The sequence below is a fragment of the Chiloscyllium plagiosum genome, unplaced genomic scaffold (assembly GCF_037043375.1).
Source record: "Chiloscyllium plagiosum isolate Xiang-an unplaced genomic scaffold, Cpla_swu_hap1 HiC_scaffold_35, whole genome shotgun sequence".
Lineage (NCBI taxonomy): Eukaryota > Metazoa > Chordata > Chondrichthyes > Orectolobiformes > Hemiscylliidae > Chiloscyllium > Chiloscyllium plagiosum.
The window spans coordinates 33,035,825-33,058,052 of record NW_028270173.1 but is presented as its reverse complement, the minus strand read 5'-3'; the positions used below and the strand labels follow the sequence as shown (position 1 = coordinate 33,058,052).

The 22,228-nt window shown below is 50.8% G+C and overlaps 1 protein-coding gene across 3 annotated transcripts in view; it reads right to left on the bottom strand.

Moving 5' to 3' along the window:
- The window catches only part of LOC122541250 (ral guanine nucleotide dissociation stimulator-like), a 217,338-nt gene that overhangs the window by 162,515 nt on the left and 32,595 nt on the right, over window positions 1–22,228 (bottom strand). The window contains exon 1 of one of the 3 annotated variants that reach the window (XM_087979490.1): window positions 6,550–6,825. The exons of the other annotated variants lie outside the window; for them this stretch is intronic. Within the exon in view, the coding sequence (XP_087835616.1) occupies window positions 6,550–6,603 (54 nt within the window). The 5' untranslated portion in view covers window positions 6,604–6,825. Of the gene's footprint in view, window positions 1–6,549; window positions 6,826–22,228 lie in introns of those variants that run through there. 3 annotated transcript variants of the gene reach the window in all.

Here is a 22,228-nt window from a genome sequence, read left to right as displayed (position 1 = left end):
GCCTCGAACTGTGCTCTGTGTTTCCATCTCTCTGTCCCTCTCTCTTTCTGCAAGACACTCTTCAGCGTGCGCAAATTCGACCCACAACCTGGCCAACGGTCTGAAGTAGCTACTCCTCTGTAAGTTGGTGATGATCATTTCCCTGGAGTCACAGAGATGTACAGCACAGAAACAGACCCTTCGATCCAACTCGTCCATGCCAACCAGATATCCCAAATTAATCTAGTCCCATTTTCCAGCACTTGGTCCATCTCCCGCCAAACCCTTCCTATTCACGTACCCATTCAGATGCCTTTTAAATGTTGTAATTGTACCAACATCCACCACTTCCTCTGGCAGCTCATTCCATACACGCATCACCCTCTGAGAGAAAAGGTTGCTCCTTAGGTCCCTTCTAAATTCTTCCCCCATCACCTTAAAACTATGCCTTCTAGTTCTGGACTGCCCCAAAGAAGAGATCTTGTCCATTGACCTTATCTATGCCCCTCATATTTTATACACCTCTATAAGGTCACCCCTCAGCCTCTGCCGCTCCAGGGAAAACAGCCCCAACCTATTCAGCCTCTCCCTGTAGCTCAAATCCTCCAACCCTGGCAACATCCTTGCAAATCTTTTCTGAACCCTTTCAAGTTTCACAACATCTTTCCAATAGCAGGGAGACCAGAATTGCATGTAATATTCCAACAGTGGCCTCACCAATATCCTGTACAGCCGCAACATGACCTCCCAACTCCTGTACTCAATACTCTGACCAATAAAGGAAAGCATACCAAATGCCTTCTTCACTATCTATCTACCTGCGACTTCACTTTCAAGGAGCTATGAACCTGCACTCCAAGGTCTCTTTGTTCAGCAACACTCCCTAGGACCTCACCATTAAGTGTATAAGTCCTGCTCTGATTTGCCTTCTCCATAATGCAGCACCTCACACTTATCCACATTAGTTGAGCAGCACAACAGTGGGGCCAGCTGTTGAGATATTCTGGACCCGACGTCTTCGGGAAGGGTGGAGATGCTGAGGCAGAATGGGTGCTACCTCTGACCCATGGCCCTTCAGGACTGGACTTGCCCTGGAGGAGGAGGACAGACAGCTCACTGCACAACTGGGGACGTGGAGTCAACAAGAGCAAGTCTGCCCTCACGTTGCGATCGGGGAGAGGCGGCTTTCAAAGGCAGCCTTGAGAATCGCACAGGGCAAAAAGAGGCCTTTCAGCCCCTCCCGTCTCTTTCGAAGAGCTGTCCAGATTGGTCTACGGGGTAGAGGTCTCCATAGATTGCACCCAGGAGGAAGTGAGGACTGCAGATGCTGGAGATCAGAGCTGAAAAATGTGCTGCTGGAAAAGCACAGCAGGTCAGGCAGCATCAAAGGAGCAGGAGAATCGATGTTTCGGGCATAAGCCCTTCTTCAGGAATGAGGAGGGTGTGCCAAGCAGGCTAATCTAAAAGGTAGGGAGGAGGGACTTGGGGGAAGGGCGTTGGGAATGCGATAGGTGGAAGGAGGTTAAGATGAGGGTGATAGGCCGGAGAGGGGGTGGGGGCGGAGAGGTCGGGAAGAAGATTGCAGGTCAAGAAGGCGGTGTTGAGTCTGAGGATTGGGACTGAGATAAGGTGGGGGGGAGGGGAAATGAGGAAGCTGGAGAAATCTGCATTCAGATTGCACCCAGGTTGCCTGGCTGAATGAAGCTCTGTCAGTACTGAAGGAGCATGGCACTATCTAGGGCCCTCGATGGGTACCTCATCAATGTTCACTCCCTCCACCACTGACATCTGGAGTGCAGCATCTACAAGGAGCTCTGCAGCAACTCACCAAAGGCTTCTTTCCTAATGGAGAGCTTTTGCCCGAAACATCAATTTTCCTGCTCCTCGGATGCTGCCTGACCTGCTGTGCTTTTCTAGCACCAGACTCTCGACTCTAATGTCCAGGATCTGCAGTACCCACTCCTGCCAAGGTTTCTTGAACAGACCTGACAAGCCCATAAGCTCTCCCGTCAACAAGGGCAGAGCGGTAGCAGGCCATTCGGCCCATCGAGTCCACGCCAACTCTCCGAAGAGCATCACCCCTCCCCATTCCTGTAATCCAACATTTCCCATGGCTAACCCGCCTACTCTGCACATCCCTGGACACTATAGGGTAATTTAGCACGGCCAATCCAGACGTACCTGCACATCTTTGGACGGTGGGAGGAAACCAGAGCCCCCGGGGGAAACCCGCGCAGACAAGGGGAGAACGTGCAAACTCCACACAGACAGTCGCCCGAGGCTGGAATCGAACCCGGGTCCCTGGCGCCGTGAGGCAGCAGTGCTAACCACTGAACCAGCGTGCCACCCAAAGGATAGCATGGGAGCACCAACATGGGCAAGTCCCCCTCCATACCACTCACTACCCTGACTTCAAAGTGAATTTTGGGATGTGGGTGGGGCTGGCAAGGCCAGTTATGTATTGCTGGCATTTTACAGCAACTGACGAGTCACCATTACGTTAGTTTGGTGCCCCGGACTTTTTCTTGAATACAAACTACCCGACTTACTACGGTGAGATTCCAAGCAGTGCCCCAAGGACATTAGGCAATGGTGGATACTGCAGATGCTGGAGATTAGAGACAAGATTAGAGTGGTGCTGGGAAAGCACAGCAGGTCAGGCAGCATCCAAGGAGCAGGGAAATCAATGTTTCGGGCAAAAGCCCTTCATCAGGAATAGAGGCCTCATTCCTGATGAAGGGCTTTTGCCCGAAACGTCGATTTTCCTACCTCAAGGACATTAGCCCGGGGCTAGGGATTACTACCTGAGTAATATTACCAGTACATATCACTTGGATTTTGAACTACATAACTGTGTCCTCACTGTAAAAATTCTGGAACTGACTCCCCACGCAGTGTGAACTACACCACACCAACCACAGCGGTTCCAGAAGATAACTCGGTACCACCTTCTCAAGGGCAACTGGGATGGGCACAGCCAGCGATGCCCATATTATGTCAAAGGGTAAGGTAAAGGATCCTTCATAATTGGGAACACTACAATTGGTTTGTTGGAAGGAGGGTCATCAAAACTGCAGAGAAGCGACTCAGTGGTCAGGAGGGGGGGTGTAGCATGGAGGAGGGAGGTGTCTCAGTATAGTCATGCAGAGGCAGGACACGTTCAATAGGGAGGAAACTTCATCGGTGAATAGGACAGATATTGTTGGGGGGGGGGGGTGGAGTCTTCAATGACCGAACCGTACAAGTCAAGGTGTTTTGATTTTAAAACATTCACGGAATAAGGACGAGGCCAGCATCTATCAGCTATCCCGTGTCACCCAGGGGTTAACCAGGTTGCTGTGGGTCTGGAGTCACATGGAAAGAGTGACCAATTGCCATTTCTGAAGGACATTAGTGAACCAGATGGGTTTGAACAACAATCCACTGGTTACATAGGGCTGGCTCTTTACTCCAGACATCTTAACTCAATTCACCGTCTTCCGGAGTGAAATTCATACCTCCGGAGGATTGAGTTTGGATTCTGGATTGTCAGACCATGCCAGCATTCCGAGCCGCTCATAAAATGCAACTGTGTGATTTTGGTGACACCAATGCGGGCAGCCGCACTACTAACCTGAGCAGGAAACGCCCTAAACACACCACCATCTATACCTCACCTCTGCATGTTTACTTAACAAACAAGTCATTCCGTAGCCAAGGAAGTTACACCCTCATAACCATCAAAAAAGATCGCACTCTGCTTTTCCCCTTGCTAGTTCACCAGTGAACCCACAAAAAAAGGCTAGGACTCACAGCTCTCAGCCACGTGACAATGCGTACTGAAACCACACACACACACACACACACACATCTAACTGTGAGAAAGTGAGGACTGCAGATGTTGGGGTTCAGAGTCGAGGGTGTGCTGCTGGAAAAGCACAGCACATCAGGCAGCATCCGAGCAGCAAGAGAATCGATGTTTCGGGCATATGCCCTTCATCAGGAATCACACACATCTAACGGTGCCAGCCAATTCAATCATTGAATCCTTACAGTGTGGATGCAGGCCATTCGGCCCAGACCAAACCTCCGAACAGCATCTCCCCCCCCACCCCACCCAATCCAGCACCCTGCATTTCCCGTGGACAATTTAGCATGGCCAATCCACATAGACTCCGAGAACTAGAGGGCACAGGCTTAACATGAGACGGGAAAGATTTGAAAGGGATCTAAGGGGCAACTTTTTCACACAGAGGGTGATACGTGTATGGAATGAGCTGCCAGAGGAAGTGGTGGAGGCTGGTATAATTGCAACATATGAAGGCATCTGGATGGGTACATGAATAGGAAGGGTTTGGAGGGATATGGGCCAAAATTAATTTAGGATACCTGGTCAGCATGGATGAGTTGAACCAACAGGTCTGTTTCTGTGCGGTACATCTCTATAACCTGCACGTTTTCAGACTGTGGGAGGAAACCCATGCAGACACCAGGAGAATACACAAACTCCGCACAGACTGGTCACCCAAGGCTGGAACCGAACCTGGGCCGCTGCCGCTATCGGTCAGCAGTGCTAACCACCAAGGTGCACATTCTGGCAGCAGTAACGCCATTCTCGAGTTTTACATTCCCAGTCATCACATTTGACTAAGGTCCCTTCAAATCAATTCACGAGATGTGGGCATTGCTGGGCATTTCAGTATCGCCCATCCCTCGTTGCCCTTCGGGTGTTGCTGTGGAGCTGGAGTCTTCTGCTCTGAGGATAGACTGGGGGAGTCGGGACCGATTCCCTTGGAGAGTAGGGGGCTGAGGGTGGGATTTGATTGTCGTTTACAAAAACCATGAGTCGGCCGCACGGAGTCGATAGGGAGAAGCTACTCCCGTTCATGAAAGAGAGAAGAAAAGAGGGGGCAGAGATTTAACATGCAAGCAAAACAAGGGTGACGCGAGCAAGCCAAAACCACCTGGAAATCCACAGGATGCAGGTTCAATTGAGGCATTCAAGAGGGGCATCAGACAGTTACTTGGATAGGAATGGGGTGCAGAGAATATGGGGATCGAGCAGGAATGTCACGAGGGAATAGTACAGACATGGTAGGCCGAATAGCCTCCTCCGGCACCATAACTATCCGGTGAGCGGGAATCGCACGTAGACAGAGACCAGGCAGATGCGGCAGGTCCCTTTCCCCCCCAAATGGGCATCAGTGAGTGACCGAGGCAGAACCGGATGTCAATTTGGTCGTTTTCAGTCATGCGTACGCCAGGTTCTGTTTCCAGTTTTCACAGACAATGTAGTCCCCTCTGTAGTGGGGACTCAAAATGACCAAACTCACGTGAAGTCAAGCAAATATTTGAACTTCTCAGCTCCCCTGTGGTTCGAACACCTATTTCCAGATGGCTATTCCTTCAGGCCAGGGACATGGCACAGTGGCTCAGTGGTTAATACTGCTGCCTTACAGCACCAGGGTCCCAGGCTCAATTCCAGCCTTGGGCGACTGTCTGTGTGGAGTTTGCACACTTCCCCCGTGTCTGCATGGGTTTCCTCCAGGTGCTCTGGTTTCCTCCCACAATCCAAAGATGTGCAGGTCAGGGTGGATTGGCCATGTTAAATTACCCATAGTGCTAGTTGCATTAGTCAGAGGGGAATGGGTGTGGGTGGGTTACTCTTCAGAGGGTCAGTGTGGACTAGTTGGGCTGAAGGGTCTGTTCCCACACCGTAAGGATTCGATTCATAACCTTTGCTGTTTAGTTTTGGGGTGGCTCAGTGGTTAGCACTGCTGCCTCATGGCTCCTGGGTTCGATTCCCACCTCGGGCGACTGTCTATATGGAGTTTGCACTTTCTCCCCGTTTCCACCCATAGTCCAAAATATGTGCAGGTTAGGGTGAATTGGCCAGGCTAAAAATTGCCCATGGTGTTAGATGCGTTAGTCAGGGGTAAATCTAGGGTGGGGGAATGGGTCTGGGTGGGTGACTCTTCGGAGGGTCGGTGTGTTGGGCCGAAGAGCCTGTTTCTACACTGTCGGGAATCTAATCTAAACCTCCCCCCCCCCCCCCCCATCTCTCCAGGCAGCATTCCCGAAACAGCTCGCGGTTCAGCGTTAACCTCGCAATCCCTCCAACTGGGAATCTCAGCTGCAACTGAAGACGCTGGAAAACCGTTTTGCCATTGCACTCGAGGAAAGCGACCAACCAAGTGGCATCAGAGAGTGAGGCAGATCCCCATTGCCAGGATTCACCCTGGGGAGGGCAAATGATGTCCAACAACCCCCCCCCCCCCCCATACTCACACCTGAGCCGCTGTTTCTTAGAGTGAGGGGCATTCCCAAACCTCACCCCCTCCCCAGAGCCCCAGCTCAATACCGACCCCGTGAAAGTCAGCGACCAGGAGTTGCAAAAGGATGCATCAGATAATCAACTCTTCAGCAATCCATAGCCTGGACGTGAACTCTGAATAACGAGATTTAGTCACAAAGGACGAGCGCTAGGAGTTTCTTTTTTGTTTGGGGGGGAGGTTTGTTTTGGACTGAGCAAACCGCACATCGTTGCGAAGCCAATCCAACCACAACCAAAAACAAAATACCCAGAGTTACCCGTGCTTTCTTCTGTCCACCTGACTGAGCCCTGGTTTTCCCGAGCTGGCTCATCCTAGCTCGCACGCACGCATGCCTCCACAGCTACCCCTCAGCTCCAAACCCAGGCGGGAGGATCCATCCTTGGGAGGGTTTTTTTTTAATATTTTTCAGGGCTGGCCCAATCCTGTTTTAGATCCTTCACGCCACGGGCTGCAGATTTTTCCTTCCGCCCGGACTCACTTGGGAGCTCTCTGTTCGCGGGCACACAGAGTACAGTACCTCCTGATACCTCGCACACTGCTGCTATATATAGAGCACACTCAGCCGCCCCGGGGTCACCGAACCGAGGTCTTTGACGTCGAGTTAATCAAACACTCCCAGGTTATTGTACAGCACCACTCAATGGAAATCTACTCTTGAAATTTGACACGGGTCCCCACCAACCCCTTCCCAGGGGGAGACAAAGCACTGGGTTGGACAGGGAGTCAACTTCCCTCTACTCTTTGAAACAAAAAGTAAAGCTCCCTTCACACTTTTAAACTCAAGGTAAAGCTCTCTCTACTCTGTTAAATTAAAAGTAAAGCTCCCTTCACACTCTTAAACTGAAGGTAAAGCTACATCTACTCTGTTAAATTAAAAGTAAAGCTCCCTTCACACGTAAAACAGGAGGTCAAGCTACCTCGACTCTCTTAACCTGAAAATAAATCTCCCTCTCCTCTTTCAAACTGAAATTAAAGCTGCCTCTACACTGTCCCCATCAACTATTCCCAGGACAGGTACAGGTTTTGTTAGATACAGAGCAAAAGCTCCCTCAACTCTTTCAAACTGAAAGTAAATTGCCTCTACACTTTCTAAATTAAAATGAAAGCTCCCTCTACTCTGTCGCCCATCAAACATTCTCAGGATAGGGACAGCACGAGGGTTAGGTACAGAGTAAAGCTCCCTCTACACTGTCCCCATCAAACACTCCCAGGACAGGGACAGCATGGGGTTAGATACAGGGTAAAGCTCCCTCTACACTGTCCCCATCAAACACTCCCAGGACAGGGACAGCACGAGGGTTAGATACAGGGTAAAGCTCCCTCTACACTGTCCCCATCAAACACTCCCAGGACAGGGACAGCACGAGGGTTAGATACAGGGTAAAGCTCCTTCTACACTGTCCCCATCAAATATTCTCAGCACAGGGACAGCACGGGGCTAGATACAGAGTAAAGCTCCCTCTACACTGTCCCCATCAAACACTCCCAGGACAGGGACAGCATGGGGTTAGATACAGAGTAATGCTCTTCTCGACATTGTCCCCATCAAACACTCCCAGGACAGGGACAGCACAGGGTGAGATACAGAGTAAAGCTTGCTCTACACTGTGCCCCATCAACCACTCCCAGGGCAGGGACAACACGGGGTCAGATACAGAATAAAGCTCTCTTAACACTGTTCCCATCAAACACTCCCAGGACAGGGATAGCACGGGGTCAGATACAGAGTAAAGCTTTCTCTACACTGTCCCCCATCAATCACTCCCAGGGCAGGGACAACACAGGGTCAGATACAGAATAAAGCTCTCTCAACACTGTCCCCATCAAACACTCCCAGGACAGGGACAGCACAGGGTCAGATACAGAGTAAAGCTCCCTCTACACTGTCCCCATTAAACACACCCAGGGACAGCACGGGGTGAGATACAAAGTAAAGCTCTCTCGATACTGTCCCTGTCAAACACTCCCAGGGCAGGGACAGAATGGGGGTAGATACAGAATAAAGCTTTTTCTACACTGACCCCATTAAAGAAAAACTCCTAGGGCAGATACACTGCGATCAAAGCATATTCACTGGTTCAGTGCCTCACGACCTGATTGCCACCTCTCCTCTGTACTGAATAAAGTGACCTGACCTGATCTGAGTTCTGAGTAAGCCAAGTGGGCTGGAACAGAATGGGGTGATGCAGTGAAATTATCGGTCCTGACTCCTATCCCCAGTGCTGTTCCACACAGACAGGGAAAAAAACCTGTGCCTGTAATCGCTGAGTGAATACACCACTGCTAGTCACATATAGAAAGTCATGGTCACCAGGAACAGGCCGCAGTGCCCAGCACATTTCACCCCACTCTGGAGGCACAGTCACTGGGAAAAGAACAAGGCACAGCAGATGATATCGGGACTTCGTGTTCTACGGGCTGTTGCCCGGGACACACACCGAGACAAACACCAACTGCACCTGGAGCACCATCACTTTGGTGAAAGACGCTTGTTGGTCTGTCCAAAACCTGTCGGCCTTCCAGAGCAAGGAGTTGACCCTGACCGAATGTTGCAGACTGGCACATCCCAAGGTCCAGGACTACGTGCTGAGGGACGCGCTGAAGCTTGGGGCAGCTGCTGCCAAGGGCAGTGGGGAAAGACCACCATCTGGGGCCTTCCTGCTGAAGGTAAATGGGGGTCTGTTCAGTTATCAGACCCTCCTGGTGCCTCAAGGCATGAGATATAGTCTTGCATGTTAGGAGATGTCTTTGGTTTGTTTGGATAGAGTCAAACTCCAATGTATGTTTGTGTCCTTGAGATGCTATGAACCAAACTGCGTTTGTGACAATGTGTATATACAAAGTTTTTTATTTAATGAAGAAAGGCATTTTGAAATAAATAAAACAGATGATGTATTAAAAAAAAAGGAAAATATGGCTCTGAGGTAAGGTATGGAATGAAGTTCCGTCTGTTTGCAGCATTCTGGGATAATACAAAGGGAGATGTATGGAATTGAGAACAGGAGTTGGCTGTGGTGCAGTCAGCAGGATTCTTGTCTCCAAGTCAGAAGGTTGTGGGCTCATATCTCCCACGAAAAGCACCTGGACCATGGGGTTTAAGTTTTAGGAAGCAGCCATGAGCTGCAGTTCTGCCACAGGTCCTGTCTCTCCAACAGATCCCCAAATCGCAACCCTCCGTTGCAAGCAGATATAAATCTCTGAAGGAAGGCGCCCCATGAGATAATTATCTGGCATCTAAAAGAGATGATCCACTCGGCGGGGGCTGCACAATGGGATCTTGCTGTGCACGATTTGCCACCAACGGGGGCCAATAAAGTACTCCATTGGTGGGGAGGTGGGATGTCCTGATGGTGGATCGTGCCATTTCATTAGTTGGGGGGAAGACAGGGTTGTGAAACAATGGGCTGTGTCACTGCCTGAAGACTCCCCCCAGTCCAGGGCTGGTCTGGATTCAGACCTGCCTCATTGTCCTGCCCGCAGACTGTCATTATGACTAACTTGGTCTGAGCTGGGGCAATGCAAGCCTTGGAACTGGCCAGAAGTGAAGTGTATGGAAGGGAGAATGGTGTCAGTATGGATTAATCAGCAGCTCAGCACCATCACAGGTCCACAGGCTCGGGATTCAGCTCCCTGTCCAGACCGGTATCTCTAATCCTGGAGAATGAGACACACAAAGACCCTGTCGTAACAGCAAATGCATTTACGTACAACAAAGCCCACATCCAATAATGAGGGTTTGGACTGAAGCGTTGTCACTGTATGTTTTGTTAACTGCCGGGTGGAACCACTGACAATGCTCACTCAGTACTGCTCCTCCGAAACACAGGAAAGAGACAGCACAGAACCAAGCCAGAAAGCCCAGCATCGGCAATAGGTCATGTTTAGAGCAGGGACATGACCAGTCTTGAAAAATAAAGCACACCCTCACACGGCCCACAAAAATTGCAATAACCCCTCAGAACTGACCCTCTGACAGTGCAGCACTCCCTCAGTACTGACCCTCTGACAGTGCAGCACTCCCTCAGTACTGACCCTCTGACAGTGTGGCACTCACTCAGTACTGACCCTCTGACAGTGCGGCACTCCCTCAGTACTGACCCTCTGACAGTGCAGCACTTCCTCAGTACTGACCCTCTGACAGTGCAGGACTCCCTCAGTACTGACCCTCTGACAGTGTGGCACTCACTCAGTACTGACCCTCTGACAGTGCAGCACTTCCTCAGTACTGACCCTCTGACAGTGCAGGACTCCCTCAGTACTGACCGTCTGACAGTGCGGTACTCCCTCAGTACTGACCCTCTGAGTGCAGCATTCCCTCAGTACTGACCATCTGACAGTGCAGCACTCCCTCAGTACTGACCATCTGACAGTGTGGCACTCCCTCAGTCCGGACCCTGTGACACTGCCGCACTCTCTCAGTACTGACCCTCTGACAGTGCGGCACTCCCTTAGTACTGACCCTCTGACAGTGCAGCACTCCCTCAGTACTGACCCTCTGACAGTGCAGCACTCCCTCAGTACTGACCCTCTGACAGTGTGGCACTCCCTCAATACTGACCCTCTGACAGTGCGGCACTCCCTCAGTACTGACCCTCTGACAGTGCAGCACTCCCTCAGTACTGACCCTCTGACAGTGTGGCACTCCCTCAATACTGACCCTCTGACAGTGCAGCACTCCCTCAGTACTGACCCTCTGACAGTGCAGGACTCCCTCAGTACTGACCCTCTGACAGTGAGGCACTCCCTCAGTCCTGACCCTCTGACACTGCCGCACTCCCTCAGTACTGACCCTCTGACAGTGCGGCACTCCCTTAGTACTGACCCTCTGACAGTGCAGCACTCCCTCAGTGCTGACCCTCTGACAGTGCAGCACTCCCTCAGTACTGACCCTCTGACAGTGCAGCACTCCCTCAGTACTGACCCTCTGACAGTGCGGCACTCCCTCAGTGCTGACCCTCTGACAGTGTGGCACTCCCTCAGTACTGACCCTCTGACAGCGCGGCACTCCCTCAGTACTGACCCTCTGACAGCGCGGCATTCCCTCAGTACTAACCCTCTGACAGTGCCGCACTCCCTCAGTACTGACCCTCTGACAGCGCGGCATTCCCTCAGTACTAACCCTCTGACAGTGCCGCACTCCCTCAGTACTGACCCTGTGACACTGCCGCACTCCCTCAGTACTGACCCTCTGACAGTGCCGCACTCCCTCAGTACTGATCCTCTGACAGTGCAGCACTCTCTCAGTTCTGACCCTCTGACAGTGCAGCACTCCCTCAGTACTGACCCTCTGACAGTATAACAGTCCCTCAGTACTGACCTTTTCACAGTGCGGCTCTCCATCAGGACTGACCCTCTGACAGTGCAGGACTCCCTCAGTACTGACCGTCTGACAGTGCAACACTCAGTACTGACCCTCTCACAATCTGGCACTCCCTCGGTACTGACCCTCTGACAGTGCAGCACTCTCTCAGCACTGACCCTCTGACAGTGCAGCACTCCCTCAGTACTGACCTTTTCACAGCGCGGCCCTCCATCAGGACTGACTCTCTGACAGTGAAGCACTCCCTCAATACTGACCCTCTGACAGTGCAGCACTCCCTCAGTACTGACTCTCTGACAGTGTGGCACTCCCTCAGAACTGACCCTCTGACAGTGTGGCACTCCCTCAGTACTGACCCTCTGACAGTGCAGCACTCCCTCAGTACTGACCCTCTGACAGTGTGACACTCCCTCAGTACTGACCCTCTGACAGTGCAGCACTCCCTCAGTACTGACCCTCTGACAGTGTGGCACTCCCTCAGTACTGACCCTCTGACAATGCGGCACTCCCTCAGTACTGACCCTCTGACAGTGTAGCACTCCCTCAGTACTGGCCCTCTGACAGTGCGGCACTCCCTCAGTACTGACCCTCTGACAGTGCGGCACTCCCTCAGTACTGACCCTCTGACAGTGTAGCACTCCCTCAGTACTGACCCTCTGACAGTGCGGCACTCCCTCAGTACTGACCCTCTGACAGTGCGGCACTCCCTCAGTACTGGCCCTCTGACAGTGCGGCACTCCCTCAGTACTGACCCTCTGACAGTGCGGCACTCCCTCAAGACTGAAGGAGGAGCCTCTTGCAGTCTGCAGTCAATCCTATTGCAGGGCCATGATCTACTCAGTGTGGATTAAAGAAAAAGGAATGCGTTACTGTGGGAAACAGTGCAACAATGTACATGATTGTCCCTGCCTTTCTGTGTCAAGTCGCATTGCGGAATAAACCAGGTCAAACAACCCCGGTAATCCTATCAGCAATCATGTGGCTCGGATCCCTCTGCAAAGCACTGACCTCCTGACTCTCTCTCCTGCTCTGCGTTCTGGGAAAAGAACCATTTCCCGATTAAAATGTTGCCACAGCTTCGCAGGGAGGATTTATTCGCTGTTTGGCGGAGGCATTCCAACCAGTTAGGGTTGCAGGTGAGCCGCTTGTAGTTCTCGCTCCTGGATGGAGTCCGGTTTCCTCCATGCGCTGGCGTGTGATGGAAGAGAGCAACGAGCGGAGGCCATTCGGCCTCTCCAGCCTCGTTCTGCCACTCATTTCATTTCTGGCATGCTGGCGTCGCCATCCCACAAGTTATCAGGGCACACAGTGCTTTGTTTCATTAAATAAGCTTCTTGACATTTCTGATCATGGAATCCCTACAGCGTTGAAACAGGCCATTCGGCCCAACAAGCCCACACTGACCCTCCGAAGAATAACCCACCCTGACCCATTCCCCTACCGCTCTACATTATCCCTGACTAATGCACCTAACCTACATATCCCTGGACAGTATGGGACAATTTAGCGTGGCCAATCCACCCAAACCTGCACACCTTTGGATTGTAGGAGTAAACTGGAGCAAACTCACACAGACGTGGGCAGAAATGTGCAAACTCCACACAGACTGTTGCCTGAGGCTGGAATCGAACCCAGGTCCCTGGCACTGTAAGGCAGCAGTGCTAACCACTGATCCCCCATGCCACCCATGATTGCCTCCCAGGGATGTGTTATTGGGCCAGCACAAGACCCACTGTGCCAAACGGCCTCCATCTTCAGCAGTACATTTTTAACACTCCCTCTCCCTGCCCTGTGCTCCTTCAACCTAGCTAGTATCACACACAAGTGTTGGAAGCAATGGAAGACCATTCAGCCCATCAAGGTACTGAACATCAGTATGGCCAACATTGGGCTTCTACACCATCATTTATTTTGCTGACTCATGGGCATCGCTAGCTGGGCCCAGCATTTACTGCCCGTCCCTAGTTGCCCCCTTCAAAAGGTGGTGGTGAGCTGCCTTTTTGAACCGCCGCAGTCCACCTGCTGTGAGTTGCCCCTCAATGCTCTTAGGGAGGGTACTCCAGGACTTTGACTCAGCGACAGTGAAGGAACGGCCTTCTATTTCCAAGTCAGAGTGGTGAGTGGCTTGGAGGGGAACTTGCTGGTGTCCCCATGTATCTGTTGCCCTTGTCCTTCTAGATGGAAGTGGTTGTAGGTTTGGAAGGTGCTGTCTAAGAGTAAACTTCTCCAGTGCATCTTGTAGACAGCACACACTGCTGCTACTGAGCGTTGGTGGTGGAGGGAGTGGATGCTTGTGGATGTGGTGCTAATCAAGCGGGGGCTGCTTTTTCCTGGATGGTGTCGAACTTCTTGAGTGTTGTTGGAGCTGCACCCACCCAGGCAAGTTGAGGGGTGGGGGGGGGGTTAATTCCATCACACTCCTAACTTGCCCACTCCCCATCTCCCATGATTCCCTGAGACTGTTCCTGTGCCAGACGTAAAAGCATTCAGTGATGGTGCTTCCATGCTCAACAACTGATTAAGTTCACAGCCCTTTTAACAAAGTTTTTTTTCCCGCACTTCAGTCTTAAAAGATGGCTCCGCTGAACTGAGCCCGTGCTGCCCGTGGATTACAAATGAACATAGATCATTGCCTCAATCTCCAAAAACCAACCACTCCCTCTGGAGTGTGCTCAACAGCTGAGTGTGTGCAGTTCCTGGGGGTTGCAAACTCCACTGGTCCATATCCCTCTGAGGGAAGTAACTTGGGAGAATCCCTACAGAGTGGAAGCAGGCTGTTCAGCCCATCAAATAGTGCACCAACCCTTGAAGAGCATCCCACCCAACCCCCTACCCTGTACCCAGAACCCCATATTCATCATAGCTCCTACACATAGCCTGCACATCCTGAGACGCAACAAACAATTTTGCACAGCAGTTTAGGTGGATTGGAGCCGAGAGTCCTGGAGGCATTCCTGATGAAGGGCTTAGGCCCGGAATGTCAATTCTCCTGCTCCTCGGATGTGCTTTTCCAGCACCACACTCTCGACTCTGATCTCCAGCATCTGTAGTCCTCACTTTCTCCTAGGTGGATTGGCCCATGCTAAATTGCCCATAGTGTCGAGTAATGTGCAGGCTAGATGGGTTAGCCATGGGAAATGCAGGGTTAGGGGACAGAGTGGGTGGGGGGTTGCGGGTGGGAAGCTCTCCAGAGTATCAGTGTGGACTCGATCGCCACACTGTGCGGCTCCTATGATTCTCATCCACCTAACCTTACACCGTTGGACTTTGGGAGGAAACCGGAGCACCCAGGGGAAACGCACGCAGACACAGGGAGAACCTGCAAACTCCACCCAGACAGTCGCCCAGAGGGTGGGATCGAACCCAGGTCCCCAGCGCTCTGAGGCAGCAGTATTAGCCACTAAGCCACCGTGCCATCCAGTTTTCCCTCATTGCAAGACTATGGACCTGAGGTCTCAGCTTCCCACAGTCGGTCGAATCTCAGATGGTGACAAAACAGACTACAGACGGGAAGTGGAAATCCTGGAAAAATGGTGCACTGAGAACAACCTGGCTCTCAATGCCGGCAAAACCAAGGAACTCATTACTGACTTTCGGCGGGATGTTACTCATGCCCCCCGTACACATTAACAGTACAGAGGTGGAACGAGTGGAGAGTGTCAAGCTCCTGGGAGTGGTCATCCACAACAAGCTTTCTTGGACTCTTCACATGGACCCACTGGTTACAAAGGCCCAACAATGTCTCTTCTTCCTCAGCTGAGGGAATTTGGCATGATGGTGAATACCTTTACCAACTTTTATAGGTGCGTCTTTGAAAACATTCTGTCTGGATGTCTCAGTACCTGGTATGGCAACTGGACCATTCAAGATCAGAAATGGTTACAGAGAGTGGTGAACTCGGCCCGGACAATCACAAAGGCCAACCTCCCATCTATAGACTCCATCTACCAGGCCGGCTGTCAAGGAAAGACCACCAGCATTCTCAAAGATCCATCCCACCCTGGCAATGTTTTTCTACAACCTCTACCATCAGGGAGAAGGTATAGAAGCCTGAACACACGCACCAGCTAGTTTCGAAACAGTTTCTACCCTCCTGTTGTTAGAATACTGAGTGGACTCACAAACTCTCAACATTCGCCTGTACCTGTGGTTTTGTTTTTGCCGCTGTTTCCCTATTATTTACTTAACTCTGTGATCTGCCTGTATTGCTCACAAGACAAAGCTTTTCACTGTGCCTCGGTACACATGACAATAAACTCAATTCAATTCCCAGTCAGAGGGGAACTCAATCACCCCCGCTCCCCCCACCCCCGGCCCCCTGCCCCCTGCCCATGCTTAACCCGTCAGGCTGTTTGTGAATTTGCTAAGTTTCAATGAGATCACTTCTCAGTCTTTGGAACAGGCAGGAAAGACCACTCAAGCCTCTCCTCAGCTTCACTGAACAAACCCCCCAACCCCAGCAACCAGCCCTGGGAACCATCACTGCAACCTCCCTTTTAAATCCCACCAGCCCTTTTAAAAGTATTGGCCTGCTGTGATGTTGGCATTTGCACACCGAATATTTAACAAATTGTGAAGACTCCTTGCTCAAAGGCCCTAATGAATTAAATACCTGCGCTGAGTTTTTGTAACGCGAGGGAACAAAGTCAAAATTTAGGAAACATCCAACTCTGATTTGTTGCATATTTCTTTCCTCTCTAATTTTGTCAATAGATTCCCTACAGTAGGGAAACAGGCCCTTCGGCCCAACAAGTCCACACCGACCCTCCAACGAGTATCCCATCCAGACCCATTCCCCTAACTACATCTGACTAACACACCTAACACTATGGGCAATTTAGCATGGCCAATTCACTTGACCTGCACATTGTGTGGTAGAGCGGTGCTGGAAAAGCACAGCAGTTCAGGCAGCATCCGAGGAACAGGAAAATCGACGTTTCGGGCAAAAGCCCTTCATCATTCCTGATGAAGGGCTTTTGCCCAAAACGCAGATTTTCCTGATCCTCGGATGCTGCCTGAACTGCTGTGCTTTTCCAGCACCGCTCCACAATCGGATTTCCGGCATCTGCAGTCATTGTTTTTAACCTGCATATTGTGTGGACTGTGGGACGAAACCCACGCAGACAGGGGGGGAGAATGTGCAAACTCCACACAGACAGTCATCTAAGGTGAGACTTGAACCCGGGTCCCTGGCGCTGTGAGGCAGCAGTGCTAACCACTAAGCCACCGTGCCACACCACTTGAGGGGAACTTGGACTTCAGGTGTTTGGAATTAAGACAAACCGCCATCTGTTAATTTCTGTGACTATAAAAGCAGCTTTAAGTTACATGCTCAGGGAGAGGGCAGTGATGAAATGGGGCTTTCACTGGACTAGTAACTCAGGGACTATGGTATTTCTCTGGGAATCCAGGTTCACACCCCTGAAAGGCCGATAGTAGATTTTGAATTTAAAGGAAAATAAGATCTAGACTAAAAAGTTCGGTGATGACCTTGAATCAATTGTGACTGAACATCCTCAGGGGAAAAAAAATAAACAAAAATTTGCGGAAGCTGGAGATCTGAAACAAAAGCAGACATTGCTGCAGGGAGCTGTGAGGGAAGGCGGTGTTATTGTTTCGAGCCCAGTGATTCTTCTTCAACCCTGCAGAATGGTTAAAATACCACCTGATTCCACTAATGTCCTTCAGGGAAGGAAATCTGATAACCCTTAATGGGTCTGGACCTACAGCAGTTTGGTTGACTCTTAATTGCCCTCTGCTGGCCAAGCAAGTCAAACACTTGTATCAAACTGCTCAACAAAACTAGACAGACCAACTGGCAAGAGAAACTGCAATAAACTTGACCCTGCAAATCCCCACTGACCAACATCTGGGGCTTGGGCCAAAATTTGAGGGTATCGTAGAATCCCTACAGTGTGGAAACAGGCCCTTCGGCCCAACGTGTCCACACCAACCCTCCTCGGAGTAACCCGCCCAGATCCATTCCCCTAATATTCCATATTTACTCTTGACTAATGCACCTAACCAACACATCCCTGAAGCCTCTGGGCAATTTCCCCTCACCTGCACATCTTTGGATTGTGGGAGGAAACCCATATAGACACTGGGAGAACGTGAAAACTCCATACAGACAGTCACCCGAGGCTGGGATTGAACCCAGGTCCCTGGTGCTGTGAGGCAGCAGTGCTAACCACTGAGCCACCGTACGTCCCAGCCTACTAAAGCAATAGCCTGGCATAATCACACTCCCAGAGTCATACTGGGCAAACACATTCCAGTCTCCGCCATCACCTTCCTCGAGTATCTGCTGTCGTGTGTAAGTTACCACAGGCTACTTTTAATTCGGCTACTTATTCAGAAATCTCATCAGCCAACCAAAACCTGAAATGATCATTTTTGCTTTGTTTCACGTTGCAGCCATAATGAGATCTCTCAAGTAAGCAAGTTAAGTCTCCCAAGTCCACTCGGCCATTACCTGATTAATGGTGGAATTTGGCTGCAACTCCAACCAACAGCATCAGTCTCTGGATGTCCGGGGTTCAGTCTTTGCACAGAGTTGTTCTCTAGGGCTCTACTGCTGAAGAATCCTGAAGTTGAATTCTTACAGGGCTTCCTGTCTTGCGACCTTTCCAATGTGACATTATTAAATATCCTTTGGCACAGTAGTTAGCACTGTTGCCTGACAGAGCCACAGACCCGGGTTCAATTACCGCCTCAGGCAACTGTCTGTGTGGAGTTTGCACATTCTCCCCGTGTCTGTGTGGGTTTGCGCCGGTTTCCTCCCACAGTCTAAAAAACGTGCAAGTTAGGTGAATTGGCCATGCTAAATTGCCCGTGGTGTTAGGCGCAGGGGAATGGGTCTGGGTGGGTTGCTCTTCGGAGGGTCAGTTTGGACTTGTTGGGCCGAAGGGCCTGTTTCCACACTGTAGGGAATCTAATCTACCCTGCCATAATATTGATGACACTTTTGAAGTCATCAGGACTATAGATGTGCCTCCTTCACAGGACGGGTTTCCCTGTTCCTGGCTACATTTGGTGCTAACTGTTCAAAACATAGACGGTCCTGTCATTAATCCCTTCCCCTCAGGGTGTTCCTTATTCAGGCAATCTTAATTGCTCATTCATAGAGTCATAGAGATGTACAGCACGGAAACAGACCCTTCGGTCCAACCTGTCCATGCCGAACAGATATCCCAACTCAATCTAGTCCCACCTGCCAGCACCCGGCCCATATCCCTCCAAACCCTTCCTATTCATATACCCAACCAGATGCCTTTAAATGTTGCAATTGTACCAGCCTCCACCACTTCCTCTGGCAGCTCATTCCATACCTTCTGTGTGAAAAAGTTGCCCCTTAGGTCTCTTTTGTACTTTTCCCCTCTCAACTTAATCCTATGCCCTGACGTTCTGGACTCCCCCAGCTAGGGAAAAGACCTTGTCGATCCATCCCATCCACGTCTCTCACCACTCTATAAACCTCTACCAGTTCATCCCTCAGCCTCTGATGCTCCAGGGAAAACGGCCCCAGCCCATCCAACCTCTCCCTACAGCTCAAATCCTCCAACCCGGGCAACATCCCCGCAAATCCCCTCTGAACCCCTTCAAGTTTCACAACATCCCTCTGATAGCAAGGAGATCAGAATTGCACGCAACACTTCAAAAGTGGCCCAACCAATGTCCTGGACAGCCGCAACATGACCTCCCCCCAACTCCTGTACTCAATACTCTGACCAATAAAGGAAAGTATACCAAACGCCTTCTTCACTATCTTATCTAACTACGTCTCTACTTTCAAGGAGCTATGAACCTGCACTCCAAGGATTCTTCGTTCAGCAACACCCCCGAGGACCTTACCATTAAGTGCACTCATCATAAGGCAGCAAGTTCTCACCTCCTCTCTCCCAGGAAGCAGGTTTTTTGTAGAACAGAATCCCAACAGTGTAAAAGCAAGCCATTCAGCCCCTCTGAAGAGCATCCCACCCAATCACCCTGGCTAACCCACACATCCCAGGACACTATGGGCAATTTAAGATGGCCAATCCAACCTAACCTGCACATCTTTTGATGATGGGGGAAACCCACACAAACACAGGGAGAACATGCAAACTCCACACAGAGAGACGCCCAAGGTTGGAATTGAACCTGGGTCCCTGGTGCTGTGAGGCAGCAGTGCTAACCACTGAGCCACTGTGCCACCCTTTTAAGTTGCTTCACCTCCTTCCTCCCAGGGATGGTTATTTATCATGTTGCTTTTAATTCTTTTATAACATTGTCTCCTTCATTTCAGGAAGCCATTAATTCCAGCAACAATTCTTCTAATCCTTGAATAGTTATTGAAGTATTTACTGCATCGCAGTCTTTGTTCATTACCATGCCCCCCCTGGCAGGGCAGTCCCAGCAGAGGTCACTGTGCTGTGTAGAGTTGGGAAGAGTTGGAATGGCCACTGTGTGGAAACAGGCCATTCGGCCCAACAAGTCCACAGCGATCCTCCGAAGGATAACCCACCCAAATCCATTCCCCTACATTTACCCCTGACTAATGCCCCTAACCTACACACCCCTGAACATTATGGGGCAATTTAGCACGGCCAATCCACCCTAACCTGCACAGGAGGAGACCGGAGCACCCGGAGAGAACCCTCGCAGACATGGGGAGAACGTGCAAACTCCACACAGACAGTTGCCCTCAGCTGGAATCGAACCCGGGACCCTGGTGCCGTGAGGCAGCATCGCTAACCACTGAGCCACCGTGCCACTCTAGTTGCGCTTGGGAGTCCTCAATGTTAACTCTGGACCCCGTAAAGTCTCAAACCAAAGCAGGGAGAGGGAAACCTCCTGCCGATGACCCTGTAGCACTCTTCAATGTAGACTAGAGGAGGGAACACCAGGAGCTGCAACAAGCACACCACAAAAAATACCCAGTCAATGTGCTGAAGCTCCGACCACGAGCAATCCAAACAATGGGCAGGAGTTAGGGACCCCACAATCAACGGATCAGATCTCAGCTCTGCAGTCCGACCACATCCAGTGGCGGACCATTAAACAACTCACTGGAGGAGGAGAATCCACAAACATGCCCATCCTCAATGATGGAAGGGCTCTGCACAACAGTGAAAAGGTCAGGCTGAAGCTCTCGCAGAGATCTTCAGACCGAAGCGTTGGGTTGATGGTCTGTTTTGACGTCCTTCAGTAATCAGTCGTATCACAGATGCCAGCCTTCTGCTAATCCGATTCACTCCACGTGATATCAAGGAATGGTTGGAGACACTGCAAAGGCTACAGGGCGTTTGCTAACATCTCTCCCCGAGAGGCCAAACTCTGACCTTAGTGTTGTCTATCCTTCTGCTCAGCTCACCCACCAGGAGAAACTGTCTCTGCCTGCTTCTTTCAACACTTTAGCTCCCTCAACCAGTCACTCATTAATCTTGTATATTCCTAGCAAGGCAAATCTAGTTGAGGTAATCCCTGGCATCCGGCAATAGTCCTGAAGACTTGTCCTCCAACAGTTGCTGCTCCCCAAGCCAAGCTGTTCCAGTACAGTTACAGAAAACAATTAAATGCTGGGGATCACAGCAGGTCAGACAGCATCTGTGGAAGAGACAGCAAGCTAATGTTTCAAATCAGGATGACTCTTCATCAGACATGGCGCGAAGTGTGGAGGGATAAGCACACTGGCTTTTGGTGCCCAGATATGTCCTGTATGCAAAAAAGCAGGAGATATCCAACCCGGCTAATTACCGCCCCATCAGTCTGCTCTCGATCATCAGTAAAGTGATGGAAGGTGTCAGCGATAGTGCTATCTAAGCAGCACCCACTCAGCAATAACCTGCTCATGAACACTCTGCCTGGATTCTGTGCCAGGGCCCACTTAGCTCCACACCTGATCGCAGCCTTGGCGCAAACTCCAGAGAGTGAGGTGAGAGTGACAGCCCTTGACATCATTCGACCAAGTCTGGCATCCTGGAGAAACTGGAATCGATGGCAAACTCTCCAGTGATTGTTGGAGGTCAGTCATCTCAGCTCCAGGACATCTCTGCAGGAGTTCCAACCATCTTCAGCTGCTTCATCGATGGCCTTCCCTTCCTCATAAGGTCAGGAGTGGAATTTTTGCCGATGATTGCACCGAAACGGTCCCTGCTCAAAAGCAACAAGGTCTGGACAATATCTAGGCTTGAGTTGGTGTGTGTCATGTAACAGCTGCACCACACAAATGCCAGGCAATGCCCGTCTCTACCAAGACAGACAGAATCGGACCATCACCCGTTGACATTCAATGGCATTAGCACCACTGAACACTAAATGCTGTCCTTGCCAATCATGTTCACATCACATGACTGGATGGCAAAAAGGGAGATTACCTCAACTAGATTTGCTTTGCCCAGAATATACAAGATTAAGGAGTGATCTGTCGAGGGAGTTAAAATGTCAAAACGAGCTGGCAGAATAAATTTCTCCTGGTGGGTGAGCCGAGAGGAAAGGTAGACAATGTTAAGGGTCAGAGCCTGGCCCCTCGTAGAGTCATAGAATGATAGAGGTGTACAGCAGAGAAACAGACCCATCGGTCCAACTCGTCCATGTGACCAGATACCCTAACCTAATCTAGTCCCACCTGCCA